The sequence below is a fragment of the Gorilla gorilla genome, chromosome 20 (assembly GCF_029281585.2).
Source record: "Gorilla gorilla gorilla isolate KB3781 chromosome 20, NHGRI_mGorGor1-v2.1_pri, whole genome shotgun sequence".
NCBI lineage: Eukaryota > Metazoa > Chordata > Mammalia > Primates > Hominidae > Gorilla > Gorilla gorilla.
The window spans coordinates 70794579-70818673 of NC_073244.2; the positions used below are offsets into that span (position 1 = coordinate 70794579).

At 46.6% G+C, this 24095-nt stretch overlaps 1 protein-coding gene across 2 annotated transcripts; it reads right to left on the reverse strand.

Moving 5' to 3' along the window:
* Positions 1–9041: 9041 nt before the first annotated feature.
* LOC129528750 (MORN repeat-containing protein 5-like) lies at positions 9042–23986 on the reverse strand. Of its 2 annotated transcripts, XM_055370907.2 has the most exons (5): positions 23838–23944; positions 18070–18169; positions 16971–17118; positions 14131–14242; positions 9042–9430 (listed from the first exon to the last, which is right to left on the reverse strand). In XM_055370907.2, the coding sequence occupies exons 1-5, from the start codon at positions 23842–23844 to the stop codon at positions 9210–9212; spliced, it is 588 nt and encodes a 195-aa protein (XP_055226882.1). In that variant the 5' UTR covers positions 23845–23944; the 3' UTR covers positions 9042–9209. The 2 variants fall into 2 exon arrangements, with proteins under 2 accessions (XP_055226882.1, XP_055226883.1); XM_055370908.2 differs by lacking the exon at positions 18070–18169 and having other exon boundaries at positions 23838–23986.
* Between the last annotated feature and the right edge of the window lie 109 nt (positions 23987–24095).

A 24095-nucleotide genomic window follows, 5' to 3' on the forward strand; every position in this document is an offset into this window, starting at 1 on the left:
GCGCTTTGTCCGGGTGGAGCAAGGGGTCGTGTGCGGGCGGCTGCGCAAATGGCCCCGCCGGCACCGCGCGGGCCCGGGTATGGGGGCAGCCTGGGGAGGCAGCGCCTGCGGGTGCCGCCCACGCCGAGCGCTCTCTGCCTCCCCGAGCACTCGCTGCGGACTCCAGGGCACCGTGCACCGAGTGCCATCCCTGCTGTGCGCACAGGGGCTCGGCTGGGCTCCCGCTCCCTCTCTCGGTGGAATGAGCTGTCAGAGCCGCCTCTGCGCACTCCCGTGCTAAAGGAATGGAAGCTGGGCTCCATGCCCCGGGAAAAGGGTGTTTGGCGCCACCAGCGACTGGCAAACCGGTTGCACACCTGCTCAGCTGTCAAGCTCATCTGAAGGACAAGTCCCCCGACCCCCAAACAACAAAACCTCCAGCCCGGCTGGAAGGCGGAGCTGTGGCTGCTCATTTGCAATCCGAGGTCACTGTGTGGCAGGGCCAGGAGCTGAGCTGGAGACGAGGGCATCGTGTGGCAAGAGGAGGGTTCAGTGAGTATATTTAAGAGGTGAACCAAGCACCAGGATTTGGGGTGTCTTGGATTAGTAGTAATGGATTGTTGGTTCAGACCAAAGACCTGCGAAGAAAGCAAGAATATTTGCATGGCCCCGTGGCAACAGCCTTTTGCAGCCAGCAGGGCTGCTCTTGCTTGCTGGGAAGGAGACTGGCACCCGGACGGAGTCTCACTAAGCCTCCCCTCCCATCTCATCGCTTGCAGAGGGACGTGAGGAAAAGGGGCCTCCACAATCCCCAGAGACAATCCAAGGACCGTGGGAGCCGCTGGCCTTAGCCTCGGACTTTCCTGGAGCAGAGACAGTTTCAGAGCCACTGGCTGCCAGGTACTATCATCCCATGGCCATGGGACCAGCTCGTGATCAGTTCCTTTCCCTCCTCAGATGGAGACTGGAGCGTGGAGTGGGTGTGCCGGTGCCAGGGCCCCGACACGGGGACAAGGTCAGACCCCAGGGATGGGGAAGCCACCAGCAAGGAGCCCACGTCAGGGACTGGGGTTGGGGGCTTCCTCTGACCCCACACTGCTCCTGCACCCTGACTCATCACCTGAGTTCATGTCTGTTTTGCAGAATGAGGGGACAGACTTCGAAGGAAACACATGCAGGCCTGACACCTAAAGAGAAAGCCAGCTGTCCCTGTGGTTTATTTCTAGTATTTTGTCTGATTGCTTTTCAGTGAGTCAGTGATAGCCAACGTCTTTAGTTCCTAGTACGTACCAGTGCTGTTTGAACACTCTCCCTGCACTCTGTGCTCTTCCTATGATGAAGTGAAAACTTCATGTAAGGACAGGGAAGGTGTATCCTGGCCAGCTGTGGGGCTGGATCCACGCGGGGTCAGCCCATGGCATGTTTGGCCATCACACCATGCTCACTTCTGCTCCTTCTTTTCCTTGTACTGTTATGACATCAGCTTCTCTTCTGAGACCACCTGTGCCTGCTCATATTTAGGCCTGATACTGCCCAGGTGTGTGACCCTAGGCAGGTTCTCAAACGTCTCACCTGTAAAATGGAGATGGTACTAGGACCTTCCATGGGGTGGTTGCGAAGGTTAAGCGGGGGTGGTTAGCCAAAGCCTAGGAGCATCAAGGAGCACCATTGAGACACAGTGAGTATTTGTGGAATATTAATTCTTAATTCTTTAATAATTCTCTAATGAATTATTTACTTAATTCCTTTAGGATCAATCATCATTTATTCAGTCAACTGTTAGGCTCTAATCATTTTCAGTTAGGTTAGAGATAGCATAGGGTTATGACTGTTAGGGTTAGGGTGGGGATTAAAATTCTATATGAGATTTGGGTTGGGAAACAGAGTCAAACCGTATCATCAGTTCAATATTTTATATTAAGAGTTACAGAGATGTTGAACTCATATTCCTCATGGACGTTAAAAACTCTATATGGTGGTGAGAAGTTGTAGTTAGAAAATTTATTTATTCTATAAATTTATCTTTGTACACTAAGGACCCGTATTCATTAAACTAAAATAAAATATTCTGAGAACTGTGTGATGTGACTAAGCTATGACCGTACCAGCTCATTTAATCCTTACCAACTGATAACTATAGTGCCCACATTTTGCTCATGAGGAAACAGAATTAGAAAGATAAAATATCTTGCCTAGACTCCCAGCTAGCAAGTGACCTATGCCAGGCTTGAGTCTACGGACAGATCTGAAGTCTTGGACTTTTAATTACTATTCCTATTCAAGTCTATCATTTTGGATGTATTTTCTGGGTGACAGGGTGAGACCCTGTCTCAAACAAAAAAAGAAACCCAAAAAGTTTGTTTGTGAAGAAGGAGGAAAACTAGTTTTATGTGGTGTCATCAAGAAGTGAGAAAGGAAAATGTCTTGATCATAGAGCATGATCTGATACTTTAAAAGTTGCCGAGAGGTCAAATAATGAAGGCAGATGGGACCTTTTGAGCTTACTGGTGACCTTCATATGAGCAATTTCACTGTTGGAGATGAAGCCATGTTGGTGTTCAGTTACTCAACATTATTCAACATCCCTTCATGCTAAAAACTCTCCATAAACTAGGTATTGATGGAACGTATCTCAAAATAATAAGAGCTCTCTATGACTAATCCACAGCCAATATCATACTGAATGGACAAAAGCTGGAAGCATTCCCTTTAAAAACTGGCACAAGACGAGGATGCCTTCTCTCACCACTCCTATTTAACATAGTACTGGAAGTTCTGGCAAGGGCAATCAGAGAAAGAAATAAAACATATTCAAATAGGAAGAGAGGAAGTCAAATTATCTCTGTTTGCAGATGACATGATTTTATATTTAGAAAACCCCATCGTCTCAGCCCAAAAACTCCTTAAGCTGATAAGCAACTTCAGCAAAGTCTCAGGATACAAAATCGATGTGCAAAAATCACAAGCAGTCATATACAGCAACAATAGACAGAGAGCAAAGTCATGAGTGAACTCCCATTCACAATTGCTACAAAGAAAATGAAGTACCTAGGAATACAACTTACAAGGGGTGTGAAGGACGTCTTCAAGGAGAACTACAAACCACTGCTCAAGGAAATAAGAGAGGACATAAAACAATGGAAAACCATTTCATACTCATGGATAGGAAGAATCAATATAGTGAAAATGGCTATACTGCCCAAACTAATTTATAGATTAAATGCTATTCACATCAAACTTCCAGTGACTGTCTTCAAAGAATTAGAAAAAACTACTTTAAATTTCATATACAACCAAAAAAAGAGCCCGTATAGCCAAGAGTACCCTAGGCCAAAAGAACAAAGCTGGAGGCATCACGCTACCTGACTTCAGACTATACTACAAGGCTACAGTAACCGAAACAGCATGGTACTGGTACCAAAACAGAAATATAGAACAATGGAACAGAACAGAGGCCTCAGGAATAACACCACACATCTACAACCATCTGATCTTTGACAAACCTGACAAAAACAAGCAATGGGGAAAGGATTCCCTATTTAATAAATGGTTCTGGGAAAACTGGCTAGCCATATGCAGAAAACAGAAACTAGACCTCTTTCTCACACCTTATGCAAAAATTATGTCAAGATGGGTTAAAGACTTAAATGTAAAACCCAAAACCATAAAAACCCTAGAAGAAAACCAAGGCAATAGGGTTAGGGTTAGGGTTAGGGTCAGGGTCAGGGTTAGGGTCAGGGTTAGGGTCAGGGTCAGGGTCAGAGTTAGGGTCAGGGTCAGGGTTAGGTTAGGGTGAGGGTTAGGGTCAGGGTCAGGGTCAGGGTGAGGGTCAGGGTCAGGGTCAGGGTAGGGTCAGGGTTCGGGTTCGGGTTAGGGATTTGGGTTAGGGTGAGGGTTAGGGGTTAGGGTGAGGGTTCAGGTCCGGGTCAGGGTCAGGGTCAGGGTCAGGGTAGGGTCAGGGTTTGGGTTCGGGTTCGGGTTCGGGTTAGGGGTTAGGGTGAGGGTCAGGGTCAGGGTTAGGGTAGGGTTAGGGTCAGGGTCAGGGTCAGGGTCAGGGTTAGGGTAGGGTTAGGGTTAGGGTTAGGGTAGGGTTTGGGTTAGGGTTAGGGTTCGGGTTCGGGTTCGGGTTAGGGGTTGGGGTTAGGGTTGGGGTTAGGGTTAGGGTAGGTGTTAGGGGTTAGGGTTAGGGTTAGGGTAGGTGTTAGGGGTTACGGTTAGGGTTAGGGTTAGGGGTTAGGGTTAGGGGTAGGGTAGGGTTAGGGGTTAGGGGTTAGGGTTAGGGTAGGGTTCGGGTTCGGGTAGGGTAAGGGTAAGGGTTAGGGTTAGGGTTAGGGTTAGGCTTTTAGGGTTAGGGTTAGGGTTGGGTTAGGGTTAGGGTTAGGGGTTAGGGTTTAGGGTTAGGGTTAGGGTTAGGGGTTAGGGTTCGGGTTAGGGTTAGGCCAGGACCAGGATCCCAGATCACCTATCCCATCACCCTGAGCCCATGTCCTTCACATGCTTCTCTCTCACATCATCTTACCAGAAGTATCTCCTACCTAATCTGACCTCCTTTGGCCTCTTCTCTATATGTAATCAAAGAAGTCTGTTTAAAGAACAAATGAGTTACTATGTTACCTGACTAAACCCTTCCCTTGCTCCCCACTGCCTTAGGGTGTAAGACAACCATAACCTTTGTCCTCACCCCCCCACCTCTTGAGCTTCGTCTCTTGCCCTTTGTCTCCTTTCATACTGTTAGCTCATGCTCCTGAATTAATTGAAGCTCCCTATTTATGACGTGTCTTCTCCCAACTGTAATCCTTTTGCACATGCTGTCCCCTCTGCCTTTAACACTCTTACCAACCCTGCTGCATTTGTCTGTTCTTTTTTAGGTTACCGAGTTGATCTTTCTTTTTCCAGGTAACCTCCCTGGCTTGCTGGCCTCCAGGGTAAAGTAATCCCTACTGAGTTCTCTGGGAGCAACTCTATGCTGTTATGATCTGTGTTACCACTAGTTTCTCCTGGCTCCTGAGAGAAGGCTGGATATAGAAGATAATGCTGCCATCCATTAGGAGAAAGGGAACGCTGTATGGAACCCAGCAGTTCTCCAGGACACCTCTTGGTACTTCCACTGACCACAGTAAACGTTCATAAAAAACTAACCCAACCAACTAAATAACCAACAAAGGCAGGACCACTAAGTGTTTGGACCCTTCAGGAATGAAGGTTTTGATCACCCTATTGGTAAAAAGCCAGAACAATGGAAGGGTGGGCTCAAGGCAAATGGAACCTGGGATGAATAATGTAAGAAGGAATTTATGAATATTAACTACAGCCTTGTGACCAGTTACAGAAAGAGAACTATAGTAGTGATACAGTTTTTTCTCCTTGTTTGTATGTGTATGTCTATCTGTATCTATGTCATCTATCTTTCTATTTATTAATCTCTATGCACATTTTGTTTTGTTTTGTTTTGAGAGGGGGTCTCACTGTATCACCCAGGCTGGAGTGCAGTGGCGGATCTCGGCTCACCACAACCTCTGCCTCCTGGGTTCAAGCAATTCTCCTGCCTCAGCCTCCTGAGTAGCTGGGATTACAGGCATGCATCACCATGCCCAGCTAATTTTTGTATTTTTAGTAGAGATGGGGTTTCACCATGTTGGCTAGGCTGGTCTTGAAATCCTGACCTCAGGTGATCCGCCTGCCTTAGCCTCCTAAAGTGCTAGGTTTACAGGTGTTAGCAACTGCACTCGGTCTGTTTTGTTTTAAGAGATAAGGTCTTGCTGTGTTGCCCAGGTTGCCCTCAAACTCCTGGGCTCAAGAGATCCTCCTGCCTCAGCTTCCCAAGTAGCTGAGGTTACAGGCACAAGCCACCATGCCTGGCTAGCATATTTGTTTTTATTAACTAATTTTTTCTTTTGTTTCCTCTTTTATCCTTGTTATTTTATAGAAGGATTATTGGCAGGAGCTTGTAGGTTATAAACTCTTCAGGCAGAACTGCCAAGGAATAATCTCACTCAAAAGATGGGTGCAGTGTCTGTTGGGGCTTCCTATCTCCCCTCTGTGGGAGAAGGGGAGAGGGCCTTGTGTTAATATGAAGGATGCATTGAAACTTGTTATACAAAAAATATACATTTATTAATGTAGTACAGAAGACTTAATATCTGTAGAAGAATGTGTGTGGATGCTGAGCAACAAAAGGGGTGGCTGGGCCAGTGAGAAGCTATTGACACCTGGTTAGGTGCAGTGTCAGGTAATTCCAGCACTTTGGGAGGCCGAGGTGGATGGATCACCTGAGGTCAGTAGTTCAAGACCAGCCTGGCCAACATGGCAAAACCCTGCCTCTGCTAAAAATACAAAAATTAGCTGGGCATGGTGGCAGGTGCCTGTAATCCCAGCTACTTGGGAGGCTGAGGCAGGAGAATCACTTGAACCTGGGAGGCAGAGGTTGCAGGGAGCCAAGATCGCGTCATTGTACTCCCGACTGGGCAACAAGAGTGAAACTCCATCTCAAAATGAAAAAAGAGAAGCTACTGACTCTCAGCTCCAAACTGAGCCTTCTATACTTAACTTGGCAATGGTGGGACTGGAACTGTCTGAATTACATTAGTTTTGTCAGCCGGCTCCTTGTTAGGGGCTGTCAGGCAGACAAAGATACACTCCTTTCTGTTGTCTTTGTTGTTCATGCCAGTGTCATCTCAGCAGTGTCATTTCACTTCCAGTTTCCAGTTTTTTCCACACTCCTAGAATCAGCTTCATCTCTCTCTTCAGAGGCTCCACTGGGCAGTGCTCCCCTGCCAGAGGTCTGGGTCCCAGCTCTGCAGAAGCCCTGATCTGAGCTCCCAGGAGCCAGCCCCAGCTGGTCTCTGCTCAGGTGTCTGGGTTGCAGGTCCTGGGGGGTCCCTCTGTTGACCTTCTAGGTTCTCACAACCTAATCTCTTACTATTGTCCCCAGTCCTTGAGGGGGTGCCTGCATCCTGCAGTTACTTTCTCTGTTACCTCAATGTCTTCCTTTGCTTTTCTAGTTCCCTGGTAGCCACCAATTTCCTGATATTAAATTCTTTCCATTTTTCTTTTTATTTTTTGAGATGGAGAATCACACTATCACCCGGGCTGGAGTGGAGTGGCGCTATCTTGGCTCACTACAACCTCCGCCTCCCAGGTTCAAGTGATTCTCCTGCCTCAGCCTCCTGAGTAGCTGGGATTACAGGCACCCACCACCACGCCCAGCTAATTTTTTGTATTTTTAGTATAGACGGGGTTTCACTATGTTGGCCAGGCAGTCTCGAACTCCTGACCTTGTGATCTGCCTGTCTTGGCATCCCAAAGTGCTGGGATTACAGGCATGAGCCACGGCGTCCTGCCTCTTTCCATTTTTCTAACTGAACTCTTAGTGATACAAGATAATGCAGAGTTCCTTCTCACACGGATCCTACAGTCCAGTGGGAGAGACAGATATTAAGCAAATAATTACATTTAATTATGTTGAAATAAGTACCATGAAGGAAAAGTACAAAGTTTATTAGCATATTAAAGGCCCTGAGAAGTTCTGCAGTAAATAAGCCCGGTTAGCATTGTTTAGGGCAACATCTCCTTATTTTATTTGACCAAGAAACTTCATGGTAAACCTATTAGCACCCAGCAGAGTTAGCGTGCTACATAGTAGTGCATTGTGCAAATGGAAAAGGGAAGTCATTGAAGAAATGTGAGCTGGGGGACTTGGAGTGTGAGCATTTGCCCTGTTCCTCCAGTAGCATCCAGTGGGTTAGGGGCATCTTAGCTGCAGGATTCCAGTCATAGGATCAACTGACAATTCTCCTTGCTCTTTTCTTTTCTTTTTTTTTTTTTTTTTTTGAGACAGAGTCTTGCTCTGTCGCCCAGGCTGGAGTGCAGTGGCGCGATCTCGGCTCACTGCAAGCTCCGCCTCCCGGGTTCACGCCATTCTCCTGTCTCAGCCTCCCCAGTAGGTGGGACTACAGGCGCCCGCCACCACACCCGGCTAATTTTTTGTATTTTTAGTAGAGACGGGGTTTCACCGTGTTAGCCAGGATGGTCTCGATCTCCTGACCTCATGATCCGCCCGCCTCGGCCTCCCAAAGTGCTGGGATTACAGGTGTGAGCCACAGCACCCGGCCTCTCCTTGCTCTTACTCTAGCCCCATGAGGCACCTTTCTGGTCATCACCGACTTACTGAGTAAATTTCCCTATAGGGAGAGGATGCTCTCATTCACCAGCACAGATGTTCTGGTCTACCTGGCAGTTTCTTTCTCATTATAGAGCAAGGTTTCTTGACCTAGGTCTTGAGAGGGACCATCCACCCCTTAAGACTATCTGCAAAATGTGTGTGTGTGTGTATGCATGTGCGCGTGTGGGCGCACGTGTGTGTGTGTGTGCATGCATGGACATTTTTCCGGCAAGAGGGTCCATATCTTTTGATATTCCTAGTGGGAGTGTGACTTCAGAAAAGGATAAGTTTAGGAATCACTGCATTAAAGGAAAATGTTCTATTATTTGTGTATTGATCTCCTGTGAGTGTGGTCACTGTAAATGGGTTCTTCTTCGTCTGATCAGCCTTGTGTTGACTCACCAAACTGAGGTTCTGGATCCTCCAAGGTACCTACTCCCCTGGCTAAAGGATGAACCAAACTTCTTGGACCTCAAGGGATCACTCCCCTCTAGGCCATTGCCTGTGCCATTTCCTCTCGCTGGGAAACCCTCTCCCCAGGCCTTGTGGTCAACTCCCAGTTATTCTTCAGGTCTCAGCTTAGAAGTCATTTCCTCCTTGAAACCTTCTCTGACTAACCGCTTCGGGATTTGATAGCCCTTATTTGTGCTCCCACAGCATCCGTCCCACCTCTCTGGGGCCCCTACTTTCCCTTCCCACAGGACCATGTTTTTCCCTTCATTGTGTCTGTTCCATGATACAATTAACTGTTTATAGTACTTCTCTGCCACTTTTAGAATGCAAGCTCCACAAGGAAGGGGGGCTGTGTCCAGCTTTGCTCTGCTTTTCCCCCAACACCAAGCACAGTGTCTAGCATATATTAAGTGCCCATTAAAATCGAAGGAATGCATACAAAAATAAGTACCTTAATCCTTTCAGTGCGACATTTATGTGCCGTCACAGCTAGACCACGAATGTCCTTTTACCTCACTCTAGGACTATGTACAGATTTGCCAGCCACGAGAAGTCCAAAAAATAAAACATCCAGGTAATCAACTTTCATCTTCTATCAGCAAAAGCTTCTTTCTCGTCAAGTGTGTGCATACATTTGTACATACAGATGCACATACTTATATGTGGGTGAAGAGAAAACGTGCTGCAGTGTCGGAAGAAACCTACCTGCGTTTCTTAGAAAGCGGTTCCTATAGTCCTTGACTACCCTCGTGACTGGGTTACAGAAGCCGTCTCCACAATCGTAATAGCCCCTGGGGATTTTTCTAGGTGGGTCCATATTGGTGAGTTGAGCCATACCTTGAAAGAACATAATGGGCAATTAGTTCACCATCAAGGCCAAATCCAAACCCAGTGTTCCCATAAGGTCCACTTGTGGCTGGTGGCTCATGTGACTATCTGGCTCCCCTGTTGAACTAAATACCCCCTACTCAGGGCAAGAAGCAAACCCAGCAGAAACGGTGCCCCAAAGGAACTTTCTGAACATGGCTCTTGGGAACAGGGTCTTGGGAACGAGACCCTCTGTCTTCTTCTTCCTTTGACCCCATCCTCCTCCATTTCTTCGGATACCATGACAAAGGGCACAGGTTCTGAAGTTAGACAGACGCTGAGGGTAAGTCAGAGTTGGCAAATGGATAGGAGAGCATCAGATCCAGAAGAGGGGTGGCATTCAAAGCGTGGGCAGAGGCCAGAGGCATGGATCCTTAAGCCCCACTCTGGAAACCTTGTAGAGCAGAGCACGTATGAAGGAGAACAGCAGAAAAGAAATGGATCAGGTGGACAAGGGGCAGGTGGTGGAGAACTTTGACTCTTGCCAAAATTACCACGGTGGCTGCCACTCATTGAATGTTTATTATGTGCCAGGCATTGTGCTCCTCTTTTATTTAATCCTGAGAGCAACTCTGTGGCTCCATTTTACAGATAACAAAACTGAGGTTCAGAGAAGTTAAAGTAACTTTCCCAAGGTTATCCAGCTAGGAGGCAGTCCAGCTCTGGAACCTGTATGTTCAGGTGCCAACATCAGGAGAGGAGACAGCCTAGGTGCAGCCACAGGACCAGGGACACTGAGATCTCTGGGAGAGAAAGAAGATTGAGTGCACCTTTTAGGTCATGCACGCTAGGTATGTGTATCTTGAAACGCCATGGCTCAAGTAAAGGGAGAGGTTGGAATAAATAACTTCTCAGGTTCCTTCTAACTATAGTTGCTATAGTTCCTTGTTCTCTAGACTGAGAGCTGGATGCCCACTGAGCACACAGCACCACGCCCACAACCCAGAGTCTTGCACACAGTAGGAACTCTTGTGTTGCTTAATGACATGCCTAACCGTAACCCTGACACTGACCCTGATCCTAAACCTAACCCCATATGTACTGGCTAATGACTACCGAGAACTTACTCCATGTCAAGCACTTTACAGCCATTCTCTCACCAAAGCCTCATGCCAATGCCCATCTCACAGATGCTCCAAGAGGTCACGGGGCACTTTTAACCCTCACCCTGCCTTGCAGGCAGGGCGAGTTGCCCTAACAATGCCAGCCCCGAGAGGCAAAGTGTGGAGTGACAAGGGAAGGAAGTAGCTACTTAGAATCAAGCTGCTCTTCTGAGGGTCACAGGAGAAGTAGGGGAGAGCCAGGCAGGTTCGGGAAAAGCCACCACGAGACTGGCAGAGGCTTAGCTTTAGCAAAACCAGCCATTGTGTGAGAGCTAAGGCTTAAGGCTGAGGGCTTTTTGCCTACAGCCTTAATTGGGGTGAAGAGCCCATGGCAAAGTCCAGGCCTCCCATCATAACTAATCCGGGAGGAGTGATTTGCAACGTTCTCAAGCTGCAGCTAGACTGGCAGCTCTTTGAAGGGAGAGATGATGTCCTCTTAACTCTGGTCTCCCTGGGTCCAGCCAGTGTCTGACATACAGTAGGAGCTTAGGAAATATTTCTTAATGTCATTGCCTTAACTCCCCTAAGCACATACTTCACCCTGCACTGTGATGTCAATATCATTATCCCTGTTTGACAATGACTCTTTAACGAGTACCCACTGTATGCCAGACAATGTGCTAGGGCCCTGCCCTCATGTTGCTCACAGCTTGGGAAGACGAGCTGAACACTCACGATCCAAGCCCTGGGAGGAGGTCATGGCTGCTGTGATATGCCACAGGGAGACCTTACCTAGTGTGGGAATTCAGGGAAGGGGCTCCCAGCTTCAGGACGTTGAGCTGAGACCTGAAGGACGGGAAGGAGTTATTTGGGTGAAGTAAGAGGGTTAAAGTATTCCAGGCAGAGAGAATGGCAGGAAAAAGTGTGGTCTCTTTGAGAAATAGAGAGAAAGCAAGCATGGCAAGAGGGGAGAGAGAAAAACCGAAAAGGGTGGGTAGCCTAGGATGAGGCTGGGACATGAGCAGGAGCCAGAGAATGTCACTGTTTCTGAGAATTTGAAACCTTATCTTGAGGGTATAGGGAGCACTCAAGGGGCGGGGCGGGAGGGAGGCAATCAGATTCACACTTTAAAAGATGTAAGCGGCCGGGCATGGTGGCTCACGCCTGTAATCCCAAGTTAAGGAGGGAAGGTTGCTTGAGGCCAGGAGTTCTAGATGAGCCTGGGCACCATGGCAAGACCCATCTCTACAAGAAACTTAAAAAAAAAAAATTAACCAGGAGTGGTGGCACATTCCTGTAGTTCCAGCTACTTAGGAGGCCAGATCACTCGGCAGGAGGATCGCTTGAGCCCAGGAGTTCAAAGTTACAGTGAGCTATGATCATACCACTGCACTCCAGCCTGGGCAACAGAGCAAGACTCTGTCTCAAAAAAAAAAAAGATGGAAGTGACTGCAGAATGGAGAATGACCTCAAGGGGGCCAAGTGGGGATCTCTGGACTCAGGTCATCAAGGGGAAAGATGATGGAGGGCTGGAACAGGGCAGTGGCAAAGAGTATGAAGAGAATGCTGCCTGGCACATGGAAGTGCTCAATAAATATTTGTTGAATAAACAAATAAAGTCTATATTTCAGAGGTAAAATCCATAGGACCATTGCACTTAGGGGGCAGGGGAAGGGAGGATTAGGCTTACCTAGGTGGATAGGCATGACATTCAGTGAGGCAGCCATCACGGTGGGGGTGACAATGAATTCAGTGCAAACAAGTTGAGAACGACCAATACAGGTGTCAGGGAAGCTTGATGCAGGGATCTTAGGCTCAGGGATTCTGATTTCAGTTTAGAAGCCGATGGTAGTTGAAGGCTTAGAAGTGTATCAACTTGTTCAGGAAGAGCATATAGAATGAAAACAGAAAATGCCTAAGCCAGAGAGCCCCGGGAACCTCAACGTGAATAACTGGGGGTGGGGGGATGTTGAGGAGGCAGTGGCAAAGAAGCCTGGGGATAGGAGGAAAATAGCAGAGTAAGTGTCAGGAGGGCAAAGGGAGAGAAGGCGGCTCACCCGGTCAACTAACTGACCCAAGGTCATGAAGCTGGGAAGGGAAGGAGATGGGGGTTTGAGCTCAGGTCTGCCTGACTCCAGTGCCTGGGTGCTTCCTGGAGGCTTCTGCCCTGACGGAGGTTGACTTGTGCAGGCTCATCCAGCTATAGACAGAGAATGCTAGGACTCAAACCCACAATTTCTGGCTCCATGCTCTGTCAACCACAGCTCATGGTCTCTCACAAGCTAAGTTGGGATTGTTTTTATAGTATACAGAGTTGTTTCCCCATCTGTCATTTTGGATATATTATCTCTGCTGTGCCAAAAACTACACTCTTCTTTTTTTATTTTTTTATTATTTATTTATTTTTTATTATACTTTAAGTTCTGGGGTACATGTGCAGAATGTGCAGGTTTGTTACATACGTATACACGTGCCATGGTGGTTTGCTGCACCCATCAACCTGTCATCTACATTAGGTATTTGTCCTAATGCTATCCCTCCCCTCCCTTCGTCTTGAGGCTCACCTGACCTGGAACACGTCTCAAAATTTTAAGGTGCCACTCTCTGAATCCAGACTTATAGTCCAAATGTAGCCCTCCGTGATGAAAGACGGTTTTTGCAGGGAGGTAGCATGATACAGAGGACCTCAGAGAGGAAGACTGGGCTGCCAGTGTGAGCTCTGCCACAGGGAACCATGTCTGAACTCCACAGCCTCAACCTGGAGTGACATGGGACTAGGAAGGCTGACTGGGCAGGGTCATCTGGACATTAGGGAGACAGGGATTACAGAGAGCCTCCCCCAGCACCTGATACACAAAGCACATGCTCTGTCAGTACTGCTTTCGTCCTTAACTCTTTCTTTTTAAAATATTTACAGAATTTTAGTGTTATAGTAGGTACCACGAATAAGAACAGCTGACATGTACCGTGCACCCACATGCATTCAAGGCATTGTTCTAAACACCTGACATGAATTATCTTATTTACAACAATCTTGGGAGGTAGGTGATGCTGTTGACCCCATTTTGATTTTTTTTTTTTTTTTCTGAGACCAGAGTGTCGCTCTGTCGCCCAGGCTGGAGTGCAGTGGCGTGATGTCAGCTCACTGCAAACTCCACCTCGTGAGTTCAAACGATTCTCATGCCTCAGCCTCCTGAGTAGCTGGGATTACAGGCATGCCACCATACCCGGCTAATTTTTGTATTTTTAGTAGAGACAGGTTTCACTATGTTGGCCAGGATGGTCTGGAAGTCCTGACCTCAAGTGATCCACCCGCCTTGGCCTCCCAAAGTGCTGGCATTACAGGCATGAGTCACCACGCCCAGCTGATTGACTCCATTTTGAAGGGGAGAAACTGAGGCACAGTGGGTAAAGTCCCTTGCCCATGGTCCTCTGGCTAGCACAGTGGAGCTGAGATATGAGGACTGGCCTTCCTGGCTCCAGGACCTGGCTCTTTTGTATTCTTCTACGCCTGCTCAGTTCCTCTTCCCCTTTAAGTTACTTCAGTAGGACACAGTCCACTTATCCGAAACTGTCTTAGTTTCCCTCTCAGTTTGGGTATGAAGGAAAGGGTGGGTGCCTGGGTACCTGCAGGCTTCAAGCCATTGAGGATCTCTGTGTAAAACCTCCGATCATAGCCGTCGCAGTAATGCCAGTTCTTCTCATCATAGTGCAGCCCATCTGCGAAGGTATATGTGCCCTGGAAGACAAGGAGCACACATGTGCATCTGAGGAAGCTGAAGGCTTTTGGCCAAGAGGTTCAGATATCAAGGGAAGTGGGGGCCTTTCTGATGGCTGCAGTAAAGAAGTGGTAACTATCACAATTACTATGGTTGTGACGACAAGAGGGAATGGGTATAAGTGCCGAGCCCTGTCCCTGCCGCTCAAAGTGGGTGAACTCACTTTGGCAGATGAACTTGGGCAGATGACCCACTCTCTCTGGCCCTTCATTTCCTCATTTGTAAAATTAAGTTAATGATAGTGTACATAAAATAGGGTTGATTGAAAATTCAATGAGATAGCACACGTGAAGCATTTAGCACAGTGCCTGGCTGTGATGGTTGATTCTGTGAGGCAACTTGACTGGGTTAAGTGAAAGGGATGCCCAGATAGCTCATAAAACATTTGTGGGTGTGTTCATGAGGGCGTTTCTAGAAGGGATTCACATTTTAATCAGTGGACTGAGCAAAGAAGTTCCACCCTCACCAAAGTGGGTGGGCACCATACAATCCGTTGAGGGCCTGGATAGAACAAAAAGGCAGAGGAAGTGCCAATTCCCTGTCTCTGCTTGTGCTGGGACATCCATCTTCCTTGCCCTTGGACATCAGCATTCCTGGTTCTCAGGCCTTTGAACTCTGACTGGGACTTACACCATTGATCCCCCTGGTTGAGGCCCTTGGGTTTGGACTGGAACTACACTAACAGCTTTCCTGGGCCTCCAGGTTGCAGAGGGAAGATTGGGAGGCTTCTTAGCCTCCATAATCTTGTGAGCCGATCCCTAATATAAATCTCTTTCCATACATCTCTGTATATCCTATTGGTTTTGTGTCTCTGAAGAACCCTGACTGACACACTGACACAAAGTAAGCCCTCAATAAATGTTATTATTCTTTTATTATTATTATAGCTGGAAAGGTCAGAGCCATCAGCCACGGCCCTTTGTCCAAACGCATACATTCTGCCTTTGCTGCCTTACTGCTAAAGGAAGCCTCAGGATGTAGAAATTGCATTGGCCTGGGCATCAGGAAACACGGGTGGAAATTCCAATTATACTATTAATTCACTGTGTGACCTCGGGAAAGTCACATCCCCTTCCTGGGGCTTAGACTCTCCAAGCTATAAAACAAGGAGCATTTCTTAACCTTTTTTAGGTCATGAGTCAGGCCCCAAGATGCTCTTAGTGAAACTGATGAAAGCTATAGATGCTTTTCCTGGAGAAAAACTTAGTCCCCTTTACACAGAAATTTCTGTATGTAAATCAAGAGGTTTCAGTGACTCCCTGAATTCTATTCATGACTCACAAATACCAGGGGGTAAGAATCCTTGGATTAGGTAAGTTATAATGATAGTAGCAGTGATGGTGGTAATAAGAGCTAACACTTATTGAGTGCCTCTTGTGTGCTGGGAATTTAGCAAAGTGTTCACATATATATATTGAGGTGCCTTGTACTATTGTGGTAGGCTGAATAATGGTCCCCCAAAGATGTCCCTGTCTGCTGCAACCTGTGAGTATGCTACTTTACATGGCAAGAGGGATTTTGCAGATGCAATTAAATGAAGGATCCTGAAGTGGGAAGATTATTTGGATTATCTGGATGTGCCAAATATGATTGCAAGGTTCCTATGAGAAGGAAATAGTAAGGTCAGGGTGAGAGAAGATGAGATGACGATGAAAGCAGAGGGATGAAGGGTGGCGTGATGATGAAAGCAGAGGTCGGAGTGATGCGTGGCCATGAGCCAAGGAATGCAGGCAGCCTCTAGAAGCTGGAAAAGGCAAGGAAACAGGTTTTCCCATAGAGCCTCTGGACGGAATGCAGGCTTGCTGACCTATTTCAGACTTTTGAGCTCTAGAACTGTAAGATAATACATTTGTGCTGATTTCAGACTAAATCTGTGGTAACCTGTTATAGTACCAACACATAACTAATGCAACTAACTGCCCCGAGTTGATAGGTGAAGAACTCTCAGGGAGGTGAAGTCGTGGGCCTAAGATCAGGCAGTAAGTGGTGTAACAGATGCAAACTCATCATGGCCTCTCCACAGATCCTTCCAGATCTAGAGGGAGAGGATTCTAGAGCCCTGGGAGATCCAGAAGCAGGGAGAAATTAGCCGGGCATGGTGGCACATACCTGTAATCCCAGCTACTCAGGAGGCCTAGGCAAGAGAATAGCTTGAATCCAGGAGGCAGAGGTTGTGGTGAGCTGAGATCACACCACTATGCTCCAGCCTGGGCGACAGAGACTCGTTTTCAAAAAAAAAAAAAAAAGGTCAGGTGTGGTGGCTCGCACCTGTGCACCTGTAATCCCAGCACTTTGGGAGGCCAAGGCGGGTGGATCACAAGGTCAAGAGATTGAGACCATCCTGGCAAACATGGTGAAACCCAATCTCTACTAAAAATACAAAAATTAGCTGGGCATGGTGGCGCATGCCCGTAGTCCCAGCTACTCGGGAGGCTGAGGCAGGAGACTCGCTTGAACCCAGGAGGTGGAGGTTGCAGTGAGCCGAGATTGTGCCACTGCACTCCAGCCTGGTTGACAGAGTGAGACTAAAAAAAAAAAAAAAAAAAAGTTGGGGGAGTGGGGGAGAAGCAAAGAGAAGAGTGAATGGAACGAGGTGGGCACCAGACAGGGACGATGGGGCGCCAGAGGGTGAGGCTCTTCTTGCCCGAGGATCTCTCCTCCACAGCACCCGCCCCCCCAGCTGATCACCTTTATGGCCAATCCGTTTTCCCAAATGGCGTCGTATTGGCTTCCACTGGGGAAGTACAGGGTTCCTTCGCCGTGAAACATGCCATCCTTCATTTCCCCAACATATATTGTTTCGGTAGGGAGGATGTACTTGGCTTTGCCCTCCATCCTGTAAAGACACAGGGAAATCACTGAGCCCTGTGTGACAGCTGGAGGATCAGAGCTGGCAGGCAACAGAGTGAGCAGGAACCCCGTTCTCAGCATTCTCATCCTTCTCATCCCAGCAGTACTCTGCTGAAAACAAAATTTTTGTTTTGTTTCCCTCAAAAGCTCAAAAACGAAAAGAGGGGAATAGAGTTTGCTCTGTTCATTCTCCCCTTCACCTAGAGGCTCACTCTTACCTTGGAGTTCACACTGCTCCCTGAAATAAACCCCCTTAGTAGGCCCAGAGAGTGTAGAGATGTGCCCAAAACCACACACAGTAAAAACTGTGGACACTAGAGCCCAGGTTTTCTGGCAGCTGGTTCTGTGATTTCTCTGTTCCCCATGACCAATCCATCCCTGCCTATTATGCCACAAGTGGAATATTAGGGAAAATATGAAATTTAGAGACAGGAGTAAGGGTTTGAAGCTTACCACCATTATATATATATATATAAAATCGTGGATATTGATGTTGTTTGGCTGTGTCCCCACCCAAATCTCATCTGGAATTGTAGCTCCCATAATCCCCACATGTCATGGGAGGGACTCAGTGGGAGGTAACTGAATCATGGGGGTGGGTTTTCCCCATGCTGTTCTCATGATAGTGAATAGTCTCATGAGATCTGATGGTTTTATAAAGGGCAATTCCCCTGAACATGCTCTCTTGCCTGCTGCATGTAAGATGTGCCTTTGCTCCCCCTTTGCCTCCACCATGATCGTGAGGCCTTCCCAGCCATGTGGAACTGTGAGTCCATTAAGCCTCTTTCCTTTGTAGATTACCCAGTCTTTGGTTATGTCCTTACAGCAGCATGAGAACAGACTAATACAGATACTTTCCCAAACCTCTTTGCTTGTGCCTCCCTCCCTTCCTTCCCTTCCTTCTTTCCTTCCAAACAGGTATTTACAGAGCACCTACATTTTGTCAGGGACTATGCTGATGGTCCAACTTGCTGAATACAACACAGATTCAACAGTGATCAAGGCAGATGCAGTCCCTGTCCTCGGGGGCTCACAGTCTAGTGGGCGACAAAATTGAGTAATTATACAATGTGTGATAAGTGCTATGCAGGAGGAAGACAGGCTCATACAGGAGAACAAGGCAGGGACACCAGCTTGACCAGTTGACTAGCTTCTTTGTTTTGTTTTTTGTTTTTTTCCCAAGACCAGATCTTGTTCTGTCTCCCAGGCTGGAGTACAGCGGTGTGATCATGGCTCAATGCAGCCTCAATCTCCTGAACTCAAGTGATCCTCCCACCTCAGCCTCCCAAGTAGTTGGAACCACAGGTGTGCCCCACCACGCCTGGCTTATTTAATTTTTTATTGTATTTTTGTAGAGATGGGGTTTCCCTATGTTGCCCAGGGTGATCTAGAACTCCTGGGCTCAAATGATCCTCCTGCCTCAGCCTCCCAAAATGTTGGGATTATAGGTGTAAGCCACTGCACCGGGCTGACCAGTTTCTTTATGGGTGAAATGGCTGCAATTAATACAGGTAACATATAACGATTTTCCTAGTAAAGGGCCTGACATATAGTGAGTGCTTAATAAATATGCTTTCATTCATTCCTTCTCCATTCCTCCTAACAAGCTGAAGGCTCCTCTCCTAACTCTGACCTTTTTAAGGCTTTTGCTAGTACCTCTGTCGGGATGCGTAACACTTTCTATCTTGTTTTGTAATTAGATATCTTATCTCCGGTATTTAAGAAAAGCTTCTTTAAAGGAAGACTTTGGTATCCTCAGCTCCTAGAACCACTAAGCAGGTGCTTCATAAACGTCTCCTGAGTAAAGAATGAAGGAAACAGAAAGAGTAGTCAGTGAACAGAGTGGATGACAAAGTTGTTGAGATAACTGAGTGAGACGATGGTTGTGAAACTATAGCAGAATGCCCGGCATAGAACAAGAAATTGAAAACTATTTCACTTTTATTCTAGTGCAAGACATGGGGGGAAGGGAGAATTCCTCTTCTCCTTCCCTCCTGTACTCTTTGCTTGAGCTCACATCTATCATTTCTAAGCACCATCTCCATATTCAAGTTCTACACCCTTCTCTGAGGTTAGACCCCACCCCTTTTCTTACCTCGAACTGGACATCACTGTTCAGACCTCTCACAGACATCCCCAACTCGCCTAAAACAGAACTCATCTCCTCCTCCCCTAAGCAGCACCTCCTTAGAGTTCTCTATTTCCATGAATGGTATCAGAATCCTCTGGTTCAAGGCCAGGAGCTGGGCCCAGGGCTGGGGCTGTAAGCCATCTCTGGACGGGACTGGAGCCAATCAGCTGCCAACTCCTGGCAGTAAAATCCCCAAACCTCTCCTACATTTTTCTCTTTCCTGCAGCTTCACTGCTTCTGCCTTGGCCCAGGGTTCTGCTGCCTCCTACTGGGACAACTGCAGTGAGCTCTGAGCTGATCTCCCCATCTTCACTTTTCCTGCTTCCCTCCTCTCTGTCCCTCCTTCTCTCCTTCTCCTCCCTTCTTCTTTTTCTCCTTCACTCTGTCTCTCTTTCCCTTCCTTTCTCCCTCCTTCTCTTCCATTTTAAAAAATTCATTCAAGGCGAAAAGCCTGCCTTCTAAATTCAAAGTAAGTTAAAAAGAGGAAAAAAACCTCTTTATAGTGAAGGCTTCAATCCATAATAAGGATATGATTTCCAGATCTCAAATACCTATCAATTAGCTGGGCATTGTGGCGCATATCTGTGGTCCCAGCTACTGGGGAGGCTGAGGTGGGAGGATCGCTTGAGTCTGGTGGGGTGGACATTGCTGTGAGCCAAGACTGCACCACTGCACTCCAGCCAGAGCCCTCCAGAGTGAGACCCTGTCTCAAACAAACCCCTCAAAACCTATGATTCATTCATTCATTCATTCAGCCAACATTTACTGAGTCTCTACCAAACATATGCATTATGAGGAGAGTTACAGAGATGAAATAAGTTTTATTTCCTGATGCTTGGCCCTACCAGGATCTATCAGTGGTTCCTCCAACACCAGAATTGTGCACGGTATTGAAATTTCTTTGCCAGAGCACAGACCGCCTGTCCAGCTTCCCTTTGCATAACTCCTCTGGGCACAACCCACTCTCCTGCCAAACTGAACTGCCAGCTCTACTCCATACGTGCCCTCTGGGCTATTGCTCATGCTGTTCCCTCTGCCTAGAAACTTCTAGAAAAAGAATTCTTCACCTTGCATCTCCAACCACCTAAATCCTACCCAACCTTCAAGGCCCATTTCAAATACTATCCCTTCCACGAAGCCTTTAAGGACGGCTCCGACTGTATGTGGCCTCTGAAGGGCCCCAGCAGCAGGGCTCTATTGTAGGAAGCACGTGGGCTTTACAGTCTGATCGACCTGGGTTTTAATACCTGCTCTGCCAAATGCTAACTGGGTGACTTTGGGCAAGTTTACTCCGAGCCTTACTTTTCCCATCTGTAAAACAGGATAACGATATCTATCTCAAAGAGTCCCTGTGAAGAGAAGATGCAGGCAAAGCCACCCAGAGCACAGTAGTTACTACATAAATGGTATGGGCGTCCCTTCCTCCCCTGTGTCTGTAGGTCTCTTCTGGCACTTACCTTGTGGTGCTTTGGAGTGGAGTTATCTAGAACTCCATTGTGCGACTACTCCAAAGAAACCATAATATTGAGGTCAGACAGATACTACATTAACCTTTTTTTTTTTAATATTCACACGTGGTACAGGGAAATCATGTCTCTTTTAAGGTTTTTTTAAAAGTAGATTTATTGAAGTGTAATTGACATACAATAGGCCACGTGTTTAAAGTGTACAATTTGACACGTTTTGACATCACCTGGGAAAACATTATCACAATCAAGACAAAATATCTACTCCCCACAAAAGTTTCTGCATGCATTTCTGTAATACTTCCTCCTTGCCCCTGCCCACAATCCTCATCTCTAGGTGACTACTGATCTACTTTCTGTCACCATAGATTTGCATTTTCTAGAATTTTACATAAATGGAATCATACAGTATCTACTCTTTTTTTGTCTGGCCTCTTTCACTTAACATAATTTTTTCAGATTCATTCATGTTGTTCTGCGTACCAATAGTTCACTCCTTTTTATTGCTGAGTAGTATTCCAATGAATGGATATACCACAATTAGTTTCTTCATTCCCCTGTTGATGACATTTGGGTTTGTTTCTAGTTTTGGTTATTATAAATAAGGCTGCTATGAGTACTTGTATACATGTCTTTGTGTAGATATACACTTTCATTTCTGGGGTAAATACCTATAAGTGGAATGGCTGTTTAACTTTTCAAGAAACTGCCAAACTTTTCCAAAGCAGTCGTACCATTTGATGTTCCTATCAGCCATGGAGAGTCTACATAAACTTTTTAAACCAAACGTTAAATATCAACTTCCTACTGTATAGAGAGGTTACTCTATTCATTTAAACTCCAAGAGGAAAATATCCCCTCTCTAAATTAAAAAAAATCGATTGAGTATCTACCATTTGTAAATAACACCCATATATGATCATTACATATTCCTTGAAACACTGCTGCTGAATGTGCATTGCTTTCCCATTTTACAGATGAGGAAACTGAGATATGGATGGTTGATTAAGTGTACAACAAGCAAATGGCAGACTTGAGCCCAGACCTGTCTCATGCTCTCATTACATGCTGAAATTTGAGATGCCCCAAATAGAATTCTAGTTAACTGTTGTTAAAAACACACAATCAATACAGAATAACACATGTCCAACTTATGATAAGAAGTATAACAAGTGAAAAACTGCTGACTTCTTGCTAGTTATGGGAAATTGGGAAGCCCTGTTCAGGTCTGGGAATCCCTATTGTGGTTACAGAGGTACCAGACAACCTCAAGCAAAGCCCAAATTCCTAGGGCCAAAGCATGGAAATGGCTGATTTGGCACAAAAACCCAATGAAAATACACAGAAGGCCAAAGGCAAATGGTTGAAAGCCTTCCCTCTTTTACCTTGTCTGTGTGTTTCTCTCTCACCCATATACAGCCCGTCAAAAATTAATGTAGTTTCTCAACTTTTTGTGCCTGAAATGCCCAATACCCCATCTCTATCTGCCAAAATTCTACCACCTTCACTGTAGCAGGGCCTTGTGAAAAGTAAGAATGTGGTTTGGACAGAGGATTGGGTTCAAATCCTGACTCTGTTACTTCCTAGCTGTGTATCCATAATGGTGGGCCAGTCATTTTGCTTCTCTTAACTTCTGTTCCTTTATTTGCAAGGTCAGCCTGAACTATCTCACTGAGTAGTGAGAGGGAGTACACACCAAGCACCTCTGCCACTTACCTGCTGAGTAGGATAAGTGTCTCAAGCCCTGTAAGGGTCACCTTTGTTACCTGGAAAGATAATAACATCTTCCTTGCAAAATTGATGTAATGATTAGAGAGATAGCATCCCATAGCATTCCTACCACCCTCTCTAGGAATCTATCTCCTATCCCTGTCCAGACCACAGATCCCTCTTTCCTATTAACTCAAAATGCCCTGGAATTCCACCAACTTGTGAATACAGAGCCCCAAGGTGGGAGTGCTTCACAGTCCCGACAACTAGCACTGGTTCAGCAAACCACTTCATATCGTCCAGCCTTGGTTTCCTCAGCTATAAAAACAGAGATTCCACTTTCTTCATCCAGGGTGGTTGGCAAAAAAGAGTGGCCACCTCTGTGTTTCCTCTGCTTCTCTCTACTACAGCTCTTATCACACTGAATCGCAGTTATCTGTTATGTCTACTAGTCGCATCATGTTTGAATGAACTTTCTGAAGACAGGGATTGTGCCCAGAGTCAATTCCAGGGCCTGGTACTTGGTAGCCACTCAACATTGTTGAATTGCTGGGCACGGTGGCTCATGCAAGAGGATCACTTGAGCCCAGGAGTATGAGACCAGCTTGGACAACATAGCAAGACGCCGTCTCTACAAAAGGCGTTGAAAAATTTGCTGGGGGTAGTGGTGCACACCGGTAGTCTCAGCTACTTGGGAGGCTGAGGCGGCAAGATTGTTTGAGCGTAGGGGGTCGAGGCTGCAGTAAGCAGTGAACAGGCCACTGCACTCCAGCCAGGGCAACAGAGTGAGATCTTGTCTGAAAATAAAACAAAGACGAGAGAGAGAGAAAGAAAGAGAGGAAGGTAGGAAGGAAGGAAGGAAGAAAGGAAGGAAGGAGGAAAAGAAAAGAAAAAAAAACTGTTGAATTGTTTTTTAATACTAGTCCACTACAGTGATTTGTGTATATAATCCTCTATAATAATCCCTAGATCGTGAACTCCTCCTGGAAGGAAGCGACCGTGTAGATTCAGATTAGCCAGTCTCTCTTCCCTAATCTTCGTGTTTGTTTTTATAGCATTTACCATTATCTGTAATTATTTTATCACTTATTTGTTTATTGGCAATACATCTCCAACTGGATTATAAACTCCCTAAGAGCAAGGATCTTGACATTTTAAATATTCCTATGTTTAAAACTGGCAGATAGCACACACACACAGTCAATGCACACACACATATAAGTATATATGGAATGAATGCATCTCAGCTTTGCTGCTTGTTAGATACGGTCCTTGAAAAAATCACTCGGGCAAGTTTGTGAAAGTGCCTGGCACAAGGTGTTTCGCAGAAGCAAAAAGCCGTCTTTTTCCAGTCACAGCTATTCAAGGTATAGTAAGTGAATCAAATGAGCCCCTTACCTCCCATCTACATATTCCCCGATATATTTGCTCCCTGTGTACTCCATGGCGCCTGTTTTTAGCTTCCAGCTGTTGGGATCCGGAGTCTCAGTGGATACGGCATCACTATGACAACCTGGAGGGGTGGGCGGAGCCGAATCGAAGCCCCACCCCGCTGGAGGCCGAAGAGTTCTCGGTATTGCGCACGCTCCCTCGCTCGTGGTTGGGCAGGGCAATACGCCTGCGTGTTGCCATATGCGCATGCGCAGGCGCCGTGTG

What these genes read in the sequence shown, in the direction of transcription:
- LOC129528750 (XM_055370907.2), bottom strand. An exon ending in AGCATAGTCCCTGACAAAAT is followed by an intron (nt 17,119 to 18,069) that starts GTAGGTGCTCTG and finishes GTGTCTTTACAG; the next exon opens with GATGGAGGGCAAAGCCAAGT. An exon ending in AAAACGGATTGGCCATAAAG is followed by an intron (nt 14,243 to 16,970) that starts GTGATCAGCTGG and finishes CTTGTCTTCCAG; the next exon opens with GGCACATATACCTTCGCAGA.